Source organism: Glossina fuscipes, unplaced genomic scaffold (genome assembly GCF_014805625.2).
Source record: "Glossina fuscipes isolate IAEA_lab_2018 unplaced genomic scaffold, Yale_Gfus_2 150, whole genome shotgun sequence".
Lineage (NCBI taxonomy): Eukaryota > Metazoa > Arthropoda > Insecta > Diptera > Glossinidae > Glossina > Glossina fuscipes.
In genome coordinates this window covers 1,104,456-1,119,939 of record NW_023998493.1, presented here as the reverse complement: position 1 = coordinate 1,119,939, position 15,484 = coordinate 1,104,456, and the positions used below count along the sequence as shown (strand labels likewise).

At 33.7% G+C, this 15,484-nt stretch overlaps 2 protein-coding genes across 2 annotated transcripts in view; one reads left to right on the top strand and one right to left on the bottom strand.

Annotated features, from left to right (window-relative positions):
- Positions 1 to 5,693: 5,693 nt before the first annotated feature.
- LOC119641464 (nuclear RNA export factor 2) lies at positions 5,694 to 10,628 on the bottom strand. The gene is made up of 13 exons (XM_038040168.1): positions 9,810 to 10,628; positions 9,516 to 9,748; positions 8,998 to 9,453; positions 8,364 to 8,501; positions 8,144 to 8,290; positions 7,975 to 8,076; positions 7,607 to 7,907; positions 7,201 to 7,538; positions 7,000 to 7,144; positions 6,690 to 6,937; positions 6,416 to 6,541; positions 6,140 to 6,348; positions 5,694 to 6,072 (listed from the first exon to the last, which is right to left on the bottom strand). The coding sequence occupies exons 1-13, from the start codon at positions 9,832 to 9,834 to the stop codon at positions 5,976 to 5,978; spliced, it is 2,565 nt and encodes an 854-aa protein (XP_037896096.1). The 5' UTR covers positions 9,835 to 10,628; the 3' UTR covers positions 5,694 to 5,975.
- Positions 10,629 to 10,758: 130 nt separating this feature from the next.
- LOC119641465 (T-complex protein 1 subunit eta) overlaps positions 10,759 to 15,484 on the top strand; it is a 45,699-nt gene continuing 40,973 nt past the window's right edge. Inside the window, exons 1-4 of the mRNA XM_038040169.1 lie at positions 10,759 to 10,864; positions 11,211 to 11,471; positions 11,528 to 12,350; positions 12,412 to 12,546. Of these exons, the coding sequence (XP_037896097.1) occupies positions 10,862 to 10,864; positions 11,211 to 11,471; positions 11,528 to 12,350; positions 12,412 to 12,546 (1,222 nt within the window). The 5' untranslated portion in view covers positions 10,759 to 10,861. The remainder of the gene's footprint in view (positions 10,865 to 11,210; positions 11,472 to 11,527; positions 12,351 to 12,411; positions 12,547 to 15,484) is intronic.

Genomic DNA, 15,484 nt, shown 5'->3' with positions numbered 1-15,484 from the left:
TTGCAATTGTGCCAAACTCTTAATTTTTTTATTCATTTCAATTTCTCAATAGCATATAATAGAACTTTTAAACTGACCTAGTTGGCTGCAACAGACAGCTTAATCATCGGAACATGTAACTTTGAAGACTAGCATAGTGTTAGTCTCAGTTAGCCCATTTTGCATTGCTCGCAAACAAAACAATAATTATGTGGATGTAATAAGTCTATAGTTTTGTAAGTAAATCAATTCTTCAGACCAACTATTTTTTAATTCTAAGTGTAAGAATAAGTCTAAGATGCAATGCAATATGTGTCCATCTTTTAAGACGTATTCAAAAATGCTTAGGCCGTCTGTCAAGTTTAATTATATTTTTAACCGAAAACGAATAACTTATATTTTCTATACACTTCGAATTTTGTTTTTCCGAAAAAGCAAAAATACAAAATGCAGAGACAAATTAAAACCACAGAACACGGTGGAAGAATCTACAGATTACAGGGAGAGGTTTGCGAAGTTTCTTGAAGGAAATTTAAGTTTCGGGTTAACCACTGTAAGAAAAGAGAAGATTCTTCTATCATCATTTATCAGAATAACAAAAGTCATTTCCTTAACCTATCCTCAACCTGTTTTCGACTTGCATTTCTACTTAAGTAAAACATTATTCATAGAAACGACAGCCGTAGCCATATACTCTATGTATTCCTATTTATTTTCTAATTTAAATTTTACGATCATCATCACACTGGAAGATTCATCAATGCGCACGAAGGCAGGCAGATGCCAATGTCTGAATCATCTCCGCACGTTATGCCTATCATAGAGGTGGAGGGATGTAAGATAAGGCCTTTCTTAGCCAAGGATCGTAATGAAACCAAGAGTAACAATAAGTAGCCAATGAGAAATAAAAGCTTTTGAATTCGCATTGATGACCGTGGAAAATCTGAAGCCTTAGTTAAATTCACATATCGACCACATATTTCGTCTCCCCTTAACACATTTCATCAGTCATAAATGTTTATTTTACCGCTAACCACAAATGTTCAGTTGAACGAAAGAAAGCTTTAATTAACCGCGGGAATTAAGAGTGGAACTTAACTGCTTCTCTTATGTAAGGGAAAATGTAAAAGCAAGAGAATCTAAGAAAAAACAATTTCAACATAGCTTTCTTTGTTTTGTGAAATATTTTCCATGTTTGTGCGAAGAAAACCTAATCTCCTTCTATAAAGTTAATTTTATTTATTTTTAATTCTCTAGCATAAAGACATATTTACCAACGACCATATAAACTGTTGAAAGATATTAAACAATTAATATTAAAGTCCATGCCAATTAAAATACATTTTTAATAAAGAAAAATATTTTTAAAGATTAATAGAAATCTTGCTTTCCTTCTATATAATATTAACCCAAATTTTTTCTAAACTAGATGGCAACGATTTAAGAGCAGCCATAAATCTCTATTAGATTTTTATGCGCTTAAATTTTATAAATAAATTTTTGGCTAAGCAACTTCATCACCCTAACAGGTGATTGGCCGTCTGCGACATAATGACATTTTACGGTCACTAAAAGAAAAACAAAGGGAAAAGCAGAATTAATCGCTGACTGATGTGAGGCATGACATGAAAATATGTAATGGTTTGTATTAAAAGGGAAACGACAATTCCACTAGTCTCAGAGTGAGTCTTCCGCACTCACTTTAAATCACAGGCAATCGAGACGTTATGTGATTACGACTACATTTTTTTGTGATTAGACCTAGATACGAAGTATGCAAAATGATGATAATATTGACCGAAATTATGAAATGATTCAGTCGATTTTGGAAATTGAGCTGACAAACATAAAGAAAAGGTTTTTATGTCAGAGAAAGTCTTGAGTTCTTACTCGTGACTGCACGGACAAGCAATCATAACTTGATAAATTCGTTTCACTAATCCAAAATTTGTACAAGGTATGCTTAATCCTCCACATTACAAATATTTGCGAATTTCAAACTTGCGCTTATACGCCAGACATGTAACAACACATTGAAAAGCAATATATATGAAATTTCCGGATGTTCGCTGTTTAAAACCAAAGCCGCAACAGCCGATTTAATTGTTTTTTAACCCACTACGGACGAATAGAAAAAGAAATATTTGAATTCACACTTTCTATTCCACACAAAGTTGTAAGGAGTAGGTAAGCAGACATAGCTAGATTAATGAATTCGCTCACCATGGCCTGATTTTCTCCACCTAAAACTTAAGTGCGACCTTAAGGCTGGTAAGGACGTAATTTTGCCTTTACCGAACCTTGACACGAAATAATAAAACGTCAATGCCTGTATCGATTCTGATCAGCATTATAAGTATTAATAGCGATTTGCATATTCACAAGCTTAGAAGAGATGTTAAAAGCTTGGTTGTGCTTACTTTTTTCTAATCAGTGCCTTCTCGTCCTTTCGATGGTATAATCTTCGATTTATGAGAAATTTTCGTGACATTAACATAATTATTAAAAGCTGATTGATCAGTTCCAATTATTTCCGAACGACCATCAAAAGCAAACATTTCTCTTAATCAATTTCCTTCGCTACAGTATCGAAACACTCTTCCATTACTTGTAATTGTGGGCAACACTTTAAGTTACTTTTGACAATTTTCATTATATCGTTTCCTTTATGGTGATTAACTTGATTATCGCAAACATTTTGTTCGTTTCGTTTACTTTATTTATATCTAAATTTCCAATTCCAATTATATAGAATTAGATTTAGAAACTATTTTGCGTGAATTTTATTGCACATGTTTTCACTATATTTGAAGAGAAAAATATTTGATTCAGTTTTCGATTTTTCTTACACAAAATTGAATCTGTGCTGGCTTTACGCATTATCAGCGTACACTGACAATCAATGAACTCAAGAAGTTTCATGGATGCTCTAAAATATTTTATATTTTGGTAGCACAGAAACATTTATTTATTTGTATTCGGTTATGCGTACAGTTTGTCTTAGTTGCATTATAAATAAATAAATATACGTATATATATATATATATATGTATATATATATATATCAATGGTTACGTATACGACTTGTTGAGCTCGTTTCATTTGCTTTTTAACACATCGGGCATAACGGCCACAAGTATTTGAACAAAAAATACCAAAAGTTGAATAGTTTAGTTTTCCAAATGTTTTCCAATAAAAAAAAATGAAAAAGAAGATTAATTTTGAATTCTTTTGTATTATAAAACAAGAAAATAAACCATTCCTTTCGATTGTCGCATATTTATTCAATAATATTAAATGAAATATATGTATTTTATTTATATCGTCGTAACGAAAGCCTGGTTACGTGGAGATAAATCTAGTTTACTTAGCTCAAGCAGGGACTTATCGAAATATTTTCAGCAATTTTTTGTACGTGAGCTTACGGCAAATAAGTAAAGCGAAAAAATCCAAAACAATTGAACTTGTGTGATTACAACAGTTTAAAGCCAGGAAGAATCCCTTATTTGACGTGCGGATCGTATATCATATCGTAGGGTTTATCTAAGCAATATATCTGAACTCATAACCCCTTACCTTTTGGCACCGTCTTTTATCAAAATCAAGTCTTAAGATGTACAATTTATGGTCAGCGAAATTTCTTTCCAAACATGTACACAAACAACAAAGTAAGCCAACTTTAATTTTTTTATACGAAAACAAGTAAGTGGCCACCATCATGGAAAATGTATTTGTTTATTAACACGTGTCGCATGTATAAAAATTGCGTCCATCTGAGAGTAAGCGTATAACAATTGCAACCATCTGAGAGTAAGCGTCTATGTTTGTTTACAATTCTCAATAATTGAAAATGTATTTGTCGCAGTTGGTCGCAACTTTTATACATGCGAAAGCTGTGACTAAACAAATACATTTTCAATTATTGAAAATGAGACCATGAGGTCTTTGGCTTTCTGTGCTTTTATTTATTCTCATAAAAAAGGGAATGGAATAAAATATATCTTTCACTTCATTAAAAGCTATTATTAAAAAAATTTAATTTACCATGTCGTGTCGTCCTCCGTAATTAATTTTGTGTCGGCAGACTTAGCTTTTTTCATTCTATTCCTTTTATGTGATACCCATATCAAAATGGTATTGTAACAAAAAACTTAATCCACTACGCCGTGACGGACACCATAATTTATTTAGAAATAACACACTTATCTTGTCGACTTCTACTTTCAGAGTGCTTTTATTTGATACCCATATCGGTGGCAGATAGTAGATCTTCCTTTGAGGAATGTGCAAAATTATTTTAAACATTTTGTCTGAAAAAAATAAAATTTAATTAATTGTAACTTTGTGCGGGCACGGCCGACAATTTTCCATTTTTTATAATCTGTGAGTAACGAGCAAAAAGTTACAAATTTTTGTTTAAAAGAACCGCTCGTTCAGTTTATACTTCTTTTTCATTCATTCTTTCTGGCAACATGACGAAAGAACGATGTTGGTTTGGCAGCGATCCAATCATCGGCCCATTTTTGCACTTCCTCAGCATTTTGAAACCGCTTGCTAGCCAAGCCACCGTGCATCAATCTGAACAAATCGTAATCAGAAGGCGTTGTCTGGTGAGTGCGCGGGTGGCTGATGCGACAGAACTTCCCACTCGAGCTGTGGCCGAGCGTTGTCATGCAAGAGGATGACCTTGTGTCTGTTTTTGGTCTTTTTTGCAACAATAGATTGTTTAATTTATTCAATTAACGTCAATAGACATCCATAGTAACAATTTCATTCAGTTTTATCAGATCGTAATACATTACAACTGATCAAAGCTGATTTCGCTATATACACAGCAAAACGTTATGGCCATGAATATTTCGCTTCGGTGTCTATGCGGATGGGTCTTCTAGCCTAACCCATAATTTTTGCCTTTGACATTGTCATAGTAGACTTAGACTTGTCGCCGATCACAATACACTACAGAAAACTCTCCTTTTATTGCCTCGCAAGAAATGCAACCGTTACGTTGAAACGGTTTCAAATGGCATTTTCAGTCAATTCGTATGGCAGCCATCTGCCCCCTTTAAATCAAACAGCAAAAGTAAAGAATGTTGAAAACACAATTTTGACGGTTCCCTGATTAGCGTCCACACACGCTGAATAACTCAATAATATTAAATGGAAAATTATTATTTGATGTAGAAAAAAGTCGAAATCATCGAACTAAACCATTGTACTTCGCATTACTTTATCTGTTCACCAACAGACGTCGCTGATCAAAATATACGCAAGTTCTTTTTACCTCTAATTACCATTCGTACGCACTTAGAACCTTTTGCTGAGTACTTTTTTCACTTTTCTCTATTCACTTTGCAGAAAATTAAAAGCAAATCAATTGAAAATTTTATCAACTTCATTGAGGAGCAATGAACAAAACGCATGCTGTCACTTCTCGAGAAGAAAATCAGAGATTTTCCTCTAGCATTAAAAATGGTGATTCCTCTTATTGAATCGCAAATGACAGAAAAAATCAGCCGAACACATTTTCGACTTTTTGAAATCATGTTATATTAAAACTGCTTTAAATAATAGCAAATTTTATCATAGCGAAACCGCGTCTTACAACTACCAACGGACATCTGACCTTCTTTTTTTCTTCTCAAAGTTGATTGAAAAATTACTAATCATTTTGATATATTTAATTGAAGTCTTTCGTTATTTTAACTACACTTTAAAACGAACATGAAAATGTATTGCATTATATTAAAATGATTACAAATAAATGAAAAAGTTAATTAAAATCATTATTAATCACATTCATACATTTTAATAAAATACATACTACGTATAGTAAACAAAGCACCACGCAGATCGTACAGTAAATGAAAGAAATTTGAAAACAACTGAAAACGGTATTAAAGGCAATCCATTGATAGCGTAAGTCGAAACAGGCGTGCCGCTTGTAAATCGAGTGTAAACCAGCCATGTATATTAGAAAAGAACATATAAAACAATCACATAAACGACGCGTCAGATATTTCGTCGTTTCTACAAAGACCTATGAAAACTTCAAGAGCCTTTTGCAAGTCCCAACCGGCGTCTTCGAGACATCTGCAATAAATTCAAAAGTCACGTTTTCTTCTTTGTTAAAGTTGAATATAAACGTTTTCAAACAAACCTGGCACACCATACAGATTTCAAATGCGTTAATTCTTGCAACATAATCAACATTGATTCCTTCGTTTTCAAGCTGATTTCGTTTTCATCGTCTGCGATGTTATCATTTGCCAAATATTTAAAAGCAATTTTCGTTTGTGCGGCTGTTGGATTCAGTATGTTTAACTGATCATTTATAATTTTATAGCTCGTGCCCTTATTTAGAGGCCCCTATAATAAGCCACAATATATGCGTTTTAACTTAACGTACCCGTATTCTACTTTAAATTATTATTACCAAAAAATGTTTAACGGGAGTTAACAAGAAAGTGCGTGAGAATGCCATCACAACATCAGTATCGGTAGCATGATCCTTAGCTTGATCTAGATAAACACCATTTATGGTGATAGCTGTTAAGCGATCCTAAAACAAATTAGTGCTACCATTACATAGTGTTTCGAATTCGTTTTTTTTTAAAATGCCCAAAATAACAGGTTGTAATTAGTAACTCTGAACGATTTTTGACAAGAAATTGAAATTTTGCAAAGAGGACGTTTTCAGCGATACTTACGTTATGAATCGTAGTGTCGGTATTAAACGTTAACATATCAAAGGAAACGTCTGGTAAGGACATTATTATTGCCATTATTTCTTCCCGACCGTAGTGAACAGGGCCGTATGCATGCGGTAGATCACGCATTTTCAAAATATTGCGGCTAACATCGCCATACACGCCTATACGAGCACGAGTCTTCTGTGTGGAATTAGCTGAGAGATAATTGCACGTTAAGGTAAGCATCGCGTTGGCGTGATATACATCTGCAAAATTCGAAAGTAACATTCGATAAATACATTGAAAGTTATACGAAAAGTAATGGTACCCTTTAATTTCGCACGATCCTTCACGCATTCAAATGTTTTAAAATATCGTGTTACAAACTCTTGGGTGAGATCATAAGCGGCAACGTCGCATAGATAGTTCTTTTGTGAACTTAAATTACCTTTCGTAGTTATTTCAATGTTGTCCTATAAAGAATTTCTTTATGAATAAAAACTAATCAATAAAAAAAACTCTTCTTTACCAAATTCTCTAAATCTTGAAAAATTTCCTTCACAGCTTCGATATATTCACCAGCAAAACTGTACTTCGAACATAAAGGATTACCATCCAAACGCAGACATTTTAACTTAAATACCGACAATTCATTAACGTCCTTAAGGTGGTGGATCCAATTGTTTCCCAAATCTATAGCTTTCAAATTTCCCATTAGTACTAAAACTTTGGGGACGTTGGCGAACACTATTTTATTGTGAGCTAAACGTAACTCCACAACAGATGAAGCGAACTTCTTGGAAGCCTGCATTAAAATGCGCGACAGAATGTTGATTGAATTTAGATTTATCACAATATTCTGTAGTCCTAGAAAACCAAGTGAAAAGGTAAAAGTTTGTTTAAAATTCTTAAAATTATTATTAGGAAAGTCGTACCTTCAGTGTCTTGAAAATTACTTAAATTTAGCACACGGTCTACGGCATTATATCTTCGATTTAATGCTTTATCAATACATTCCAAAGGATTAACTTGGCCTGTCTTAAAAGGGCTAATATTCATGAGTAGATAGTATACCAACTTAGAGTACATTTCTACTTCGGGTAGCAAATCTGAATCTTCTGTCACTGTTTGCTGCACTATGCGCGGTATTCCGATTTCTAAATTGCAGTACTCAACCAAATGCTTAATTTGATCAAAGCATTGACGCACCAAAAATTGATGTTCTCCTTTATCAAACTTAAAGTTCCAAAAGAGAAAAAATATTCCATTAACTGCACAAGCCGCAAAATATTAACCGAATTACCTTATAATAGCAAGGATAGAAATCACTGAACGTCGGAGATACGGTTATAAAAAAATAATTAAAGATATCATCCTTCGTGTGGTTATGCTCGGGATCAGGTATCTAAGGCATTTAATACAAACATGATTTTCTTTTTACTTATTATCTTCTTTTATATTCTTCAATTTACCATAACTGCGTGCCAATCGTTACTAAATTCAAAATTGTTTATATCAGCTCTATTGGACCAATCAACCCGGTAGCCTTCACTGTCTTTATCACTATTTTTATTTAGCGGCGAATAATCCTTTGAGTAATTTTCAGACGGTATTCCATCCTGCAAAATTGTTTCAAATCCATGATTTCAAAGCCAATACGCAAAGCAGTAAAGATTTGAAAATAAGTCTCACTATTCGTTTGAAGTTTTTTAACACTGGATTTAAACAATCAGGAAACTTGCTTGTGTTGATTACAGGATTTCCGGCTAACATTAATTCATCTGCTTGCAACGGCAATAATTCTCGAGTAATGCGCTCGGGGGAACGCAGCTGGAGACATTAGGAAAATAATTAAGAAAGTAAATTTAAGAAAGGAAGAATTTTCTTGTGTTAAGTGATAATTTCATATCTGTTGTGATAATGGAAGGAGTTGCGGACAGATAGATGTTTTACATTAATTAGGAATCTTACACTGATTGTTAAGACGTAGCAAGATAAGGGGGAGGGAAAAATCAAGAATAGGGTTATGTCTAAGAATAGAAGGCGGATATAACTAACGATTTTCAGTCACAAGTTCATGTAACCCAACACGAAAACTTACGTCTTCGAATCTTTAGCTAACAATTGAATTTATAGTAGTGAAAGATTCAAACCTTCCTGTTTGAAAGATTTTCAGTGCGAAGAGTTCGATGTATAAGAAGCCATCTAAGCTTGTCTTCTTAAACTTGGGCGACTTATTAAAAAAAAATCGCGAGCATGAAAAGAATATGCTAACGTTTAGCAGCACACTTTTATCTCTGTTCCTATTTCTTTAAGACTATTTTACCTTATTATCTCTTAAATCCAGTATAGCGAATTCTACTCCTGTAAATTGTTTTAATGGTGCTAACGTCTTTATACCGTTAGTTTTCATCAGTATCCCGTTAACATTGCGAAATTTCTCATCGTTGGAATAAATCAAGTTACAGATACGCTCCAGAACACCACTATTACCCAAATTTACCACCACATCAGCAAAGTTAGGATTCCTTCCAAACTGTGATAGATTCAATATTCCATCATCGCCATTGTGACGCTCCATAGAGTTGTACAATTGACTTAAAGCTTTTGTTATTTGAGCAATCGGACTTATTTGTCCTTGATGAAAATCTGCCACATTTAACTGCACGAGTATGGAAATGCTGTGGCCATTTGGCAGACGTAAACGCAAATTTTGTGCAAATAATTTATCCAATGCTGGCTGACACTGGCGTACTAAGAAACAGTCTTCTTTAGGACCTCTCTTAAGAACCAAAAGAAAAATAAGTTAGATGAATGTTAACATTATCAAACATTATTTCTTACCCTGTAGGCAATTGGATAGATTTCTTCATTATTTACCGCCTCGAAAAGAGCATCCAATATATCCCGTTTAGCATCGCTTCCACAAATTTTACCGTTATGCTGTACCACAATTTGATGCCAAACAAATCCCTGATTCATTGCTTTCGCGTCATAGCTTCTGCATTTGGTATAAGTATTTGTATTGCTATAATTGATTTCTATACTAGGATGTTCAGGAAAATGTATCACATCATCTGCGAAAAATATCTCGATATTACACTAAAGAAATGCTTTGAATTTTGGGATAGTACTTACGGTATTTTTTTCTTAAAATATTCATTTTGCTTCAAGCTGCTGTTTTTTGCCTTAATAGAATTAGTAAGATTGATGATATATCAACAAATTTAGAGGAGTGATGAGCCGGTTGTTTGGTTAATTTTTTAATGTATAATTCGCTTCTTCTTCACTGTAAATCTATCATCGGTTATACAAAAATAGCAACCTGGCAACGATCGCGACTTTGAAACAAATTAAAATAAAACAATAAACGAACAGGCTTTCCAGAGATATTCTGTCTAGTAAAACTTTCGGGTTTTTTTATTCTTTTTCCGGGATATCACATTCCGGGATAATCACGTAGCTGGAACTGGGCTTTCGCTTTTATATTCAGCCATTTTTGCCAAACAGCTGACAGCAGTCATTACCCTCCTCTTTTATTCCTATTCATAAGTGTTGCACGTTTTTGGATGAAACATCAATATGGATAATCAGCGGTTTTCTTAGTCACTTGTCAGGAAAGAAACAACTATAGCGATTGGTTGTGCCGTTCTGTTTAATCATTTGTATTAACGATGTTTTATTTCTTCATGTTACGGCAATTAAACTACTATTGTCGTTGATTGTTTAACGCTCAGAAGTCCAACAGTGAAATAATCGCGGGGCGACTTCTAAGTTGCAACTACATGGCATTTGTTTGGCATTGTAAATTGGTTAATTGATCGGTGGAAACATCCATCAATTATGATACATCTAGTGCGCCGGTTGAAGTCAGTAATGCTAGAGGCAAGAATCTTTTCGTTTTAGCTGAATGTTCAGAAGAGGTTTTCATTGAAAACATACTAAGGTTTAGTTACGCTTTTTCGATTTGATATCTTCACTGGGGCTACTAGTTTTGTATTTTTAAAAATCCTTTCGATTTAGTCTTTAACAACTCTGTAATACTTTTTTCTTTTATACTCTCTTTTGTTTAATAAATCCTGACGTCATTTGTCATTATTTCGCCAAAAAGCCGCGTGAAGAAAGCTGCCTTGTGAAAAAGTTAATTTAATTTATAATTAACATACAAGTAAAAGAAATTTTTAATAAAAATGGTGAGTAGTTATGGATAATGAAAAATTTCCGAAGCATAAATATAGTGTAAATTTTTTTTATTCTAAAAGCAAAAAAATCCATAAAATTTTCATTAAACAGCTGATGAAAAATTTTAGAAATTACAAAAGTGTCACTAAAATATTGAAATTTTAAGGCAATCTAAAACTAAATGAATGAAAAAGAAGACTTTTACCAACCTTAATTTCTTAGTGAAGCTCTTAGGGAAATATTACAGTGAAATTTTTAAGTACACGAACTTAACCTCAAAAGAAGTTTCTCGTATATTCACCTTATGCATTTAGCCAGTGCAAACATGAATCACTTGTTAATTTTTCGATATTTTAGCAACCACAAATTTTACTACTAAAGGAAGGTACCGATACGTCTCAGGGCAAACCCCAATTGATATCCAACATCAACGCCTGTCAGTCGATAGTGGATGCTGTTCGTACAACTTTGGGCCCTCGTGGTATGGATAAACTTATCGTGGATTCTAATGGTAAAGCTACAATATCCAATGACGGCGCTACTATTATGAAACTATTGGATATTGTGCATCCAGCTGCTAAGACGTTAGTAGATATAGCCAAGTCACAAGACGCTGAGGTAAATTATCTGCTAGGATCTTTAAAGTGGATCTGAAATAAAAATTGTTTCCCTAGGTTGGTGATGGCACCACTTCAGTGGTATTGTTGGCTGGAGAAATCCTCAAACAACTTAAAGGCTACGTAGAAGAAGGTGTTCATCCTCGCATTCTTATTAAAGCAATACGGAAGTCACTGCAATTGTGCATGGAAAAAATAAATGAAATGGCTGTGCATATTGAAAAACAATCGGAAGGTGATCAACAGCGCGCTTTGCTAGAAAAATGTGCTGCCACAGCTTTGTCATCTAAACTGATCCATCAACAGAAAGAGTTCTTTGCCAAGATGGTTGTAGATGCTGTCCTGTCCTTGGATGACTTACTGCCGTTAAATATGATAGGGATTAAAAAAGTTTCTGGTGGCTCTTTGGAGGAATCTCAGTTAGTGGCCGGTGTTGCTTTTAAAAAGACATTTTCGTATGCCGGCTTTGAAATGGCTCCAAAGTCATATAATAATTGCAAAATTGCTTTGCTCAACATTGAATTGGAACTGAAAGCCGAACGGGATAACGCTGAGATACGAGTGGATAATGTGAAAGAATATCAAAAAGTTGTAGATGCTGAATGGCAAATTCTCTACAAAAAATTGAATAAGATACATGAATCCGGAGCAAATGTTGTTCTGTCAAAATTGCCTATCGGTGACGTCGCTACTCAATACTTTGCTGATCGTGATATGTTCTGTGCGGGGCGTGTGCCCGAGGAAGATCTTAAACGGACATTGAAAGCTTGTGGCGGCGCTGTTATGACTACGGCCAATGATATAAACGCTTCAGTTTTAGGACAATGTGAATATTTTGAAGAGCGTCAAATTGGTAGTGAACGTTTCAATATTTTCCAAGGTTGGTGCAAATATAAAAGTTGTTGAAAAGATTTATAATGGTAATGTAATATTCGGCTTAGGTTGCCCAAATGCTAGAACATGTACATTGATTTTGCGTGGTGGCGCCGAGCAATTTTTAGAGGAAACTGAACGATCTCTACACGATGCAATTATGATAGTGCGTCGCACGATTAAACATGATTCAGTTGTAGCTGGTATGTAACTAGTGATTTAATTTAATATTATTTCTCGTTAAGTCTTTAAGTAGCTACACGAGAAATATTGTTGCTGATGTATTACTATAGACTGCGACAAATTTTACTTTTGTTTACATCACATACACACATTAAATATTTAAGTTAATTTTAGTCCTGCTTGTTTCCCCACTTAATGTCTATTGTTAAAATTTTCTAAGCAGAAAAAATTCTGGTGGTGGAACTTGATACTCATGATCTTGGTAAAATCTGATAGATTTAGTTTGAAATAGCAGATTCAGTGAATCTTTTTCCCGCTTCGGCCTCTACTTAGGAAATTGTATTTATTATTCATTAGAGACTACCGCGCAAAGAACACATTTTCAGGTAAAAAAAGTTTTTAGTTTTAAATAGCTAGCTTATTTCAAATTTAGATCCTTGCACGGTGATCCTGTTTTGCTTTTGAAACTAATCGCCGACCATTTAAATCCCTAATGTTATTTCGCGGTAAAATTAAAACATTTCGTAGCTAGACCATGTTTTCTCTGACGAACTTTTGCACTAAACTAATTCAAAAAATTTTAGTAATACTCTTCTTTTAGATGTTTACGTGCTGAAAGGCATTTAATGTAACACCTTTTGCAACCCAATTTTGATATTTTACACCACTTTTGCTAAGAGAGTATATTAGGTTTGCGCGGATGTTTGCAACACCCACAAGGGCTTGAAGTAGGCTAACCTTTTATTATACGGATCACGTTTTGAATCAATCTAAGCTTTTCTGTTCAGCATTGTTTTCGTATGTTTATATTATAAATCGCTATTTTTGAGATATTTTGATCAAACGCAATAACATTGAAAATTTCAATTAATCTAAACCGAAAAACATAGAATTTACAAAACTTTTAAAAACTTTGAAAATAGCTTAGTCTGCAAAAGTCAATGTTACTTTCTGCATATATATTTTTTTTACTATTTCTTGTGAATTATTGTAAAGAATATTAAGTTTACATACATTGTGCATTAGTTATAAACGCGGACATATCGCTGCTGTTATCTTTAGTTGTCAGTGTTCAAAACCAAATAAACAAATAGAATGGCTGGCAAACCGACAGTCATATAATAGCAAAAGAGTTCATGAATAGTACATTGCACTTCTGTGTAGACAACGATAGCGATACACAACGATATTATACATAATTGTGCATAAGAATGTGTACATTTTCTAGAATTCTAGGCAAAACTAATTATGCCAAATGCTTTCTCAAAAACCACAAACAGAAATAGAGGTCTTAGAGAAACTACATTCATCTTAAAACGAATCTTGGCTGCCGGTAATATTATGAAGTATATCAAAATTTCGTGGCGAGAATCGCACTTGCTTGATTGGGGATTATTTAGGATTGGGGGCCTATGTATATTGGCGTTTCATATAGATTTCGCAATTTGATTTTATTGAAATTGCATACATTAAATGCAAGAAATGCAAAAACATCGCTGGGAGAAATCGAACGAAAGCCGTAGATTAGTAGCAATAGAGTACAGGAGTATGGACGTAAAAAATGATGTTTGTGCGCATGAAAATGCAAGTCATGAATGTTGCTTCTTAAAAAACGAAACGATGCATTTAGTCCTGATTCCGGCCGTTAATTTCAAAACCCAATCTTTAAATAAAACAAACAAGATATATATATACCTTATTTCTTGCCTCGGTATGTGCACGGCTTATAATATGTGCGATTAGGCGTTACAATCGAAATGACAAATTTTTTATATTAATACACTTCCGTGATGGGCAAAGAAAAAATAAAGAATGCAAAGAAAAATGAAAACAATTTTCAGTGTTTAGCTACATAGATAGTATTAGATAATTGCTGTTGTTTTACAAAAGATATGTGCAAGATTATGTAAAGGAACAAAGAAAAAAAATTGAAATTATAAAACTGAGAATCGATTTGTATACAAATGCTTTGTTGAAGCTACTTCGCGGATCGTTACGAACTCCTCTCATCTCAACAATAGCGAAGAACATCTTTGCTAAAGACATTAAGAACTTATTAAGTTGTAAAATAATAGGATCATTTAAATTGCCTGGATATAAAAGAAACAGATACCAGTCAACGCCATGTCCGGCAATTGCGATTACATTTACTGTGTCTATTTATCTTTAGGTATGTTGCAATCATTTAATACAAAAATCTCTTATATAGACCGCTCAGAAATACACTCTGGTTGAAAATTAATAAAAAAATATATTTTCCTTATCGGCACAAGATTCAGGATCGATTCTACCGCAGCATGTATTGCAAAAATTAATATAAAAATTGTATCATTTGGTACACATCCTCTTAGTTGATGGCGGGTTTGAAAATTACGAAGAAAATCAGCTGTAAATAAGCAGAAAATTGTTATAACGTACAGCCGTTAAACAACAAGCTTGTTAGAATATCTGAAAGTTCAGTGCGGAAGTAGTTCAGACTAGCTAACTAAGAAGCCTGCGTGTTCCACAAGTTATCAATCACTTTCGAAGGACGAGTGTTTAGTACGTGCCCGTCTAATTATCGGCCCTTCGCTATTGAAATTCGCCTATTTGCTAAAATTTGAAAAAACTTCAAAATCTTGGCAAGTGGATGCTTGAAATGTTTTTGCATGCTTCCTTATTTCCGTTTAATAGAGACGTAACCTTTTACTCGCTATATGAAAAATGGTGCAAAACATTCTTTTTCTTTTTCAATTGAGAATAAATTATTATTATTATTATTATTATTATTATTATTATTAATTTCGCCAGAGAAATAAATTCTAAGACTAAACTCTTAAAAGCAGTAGCATCTAAGGCTATCGGCTTTTATTAAAAACTCTACCGCACTTGAGATTCGAACCCACGACCATTGACTTGCTAGTCGAGAATCCTCGCCTTCGGCTACTCAGACGGATGAGAATAAATTATATATACAAA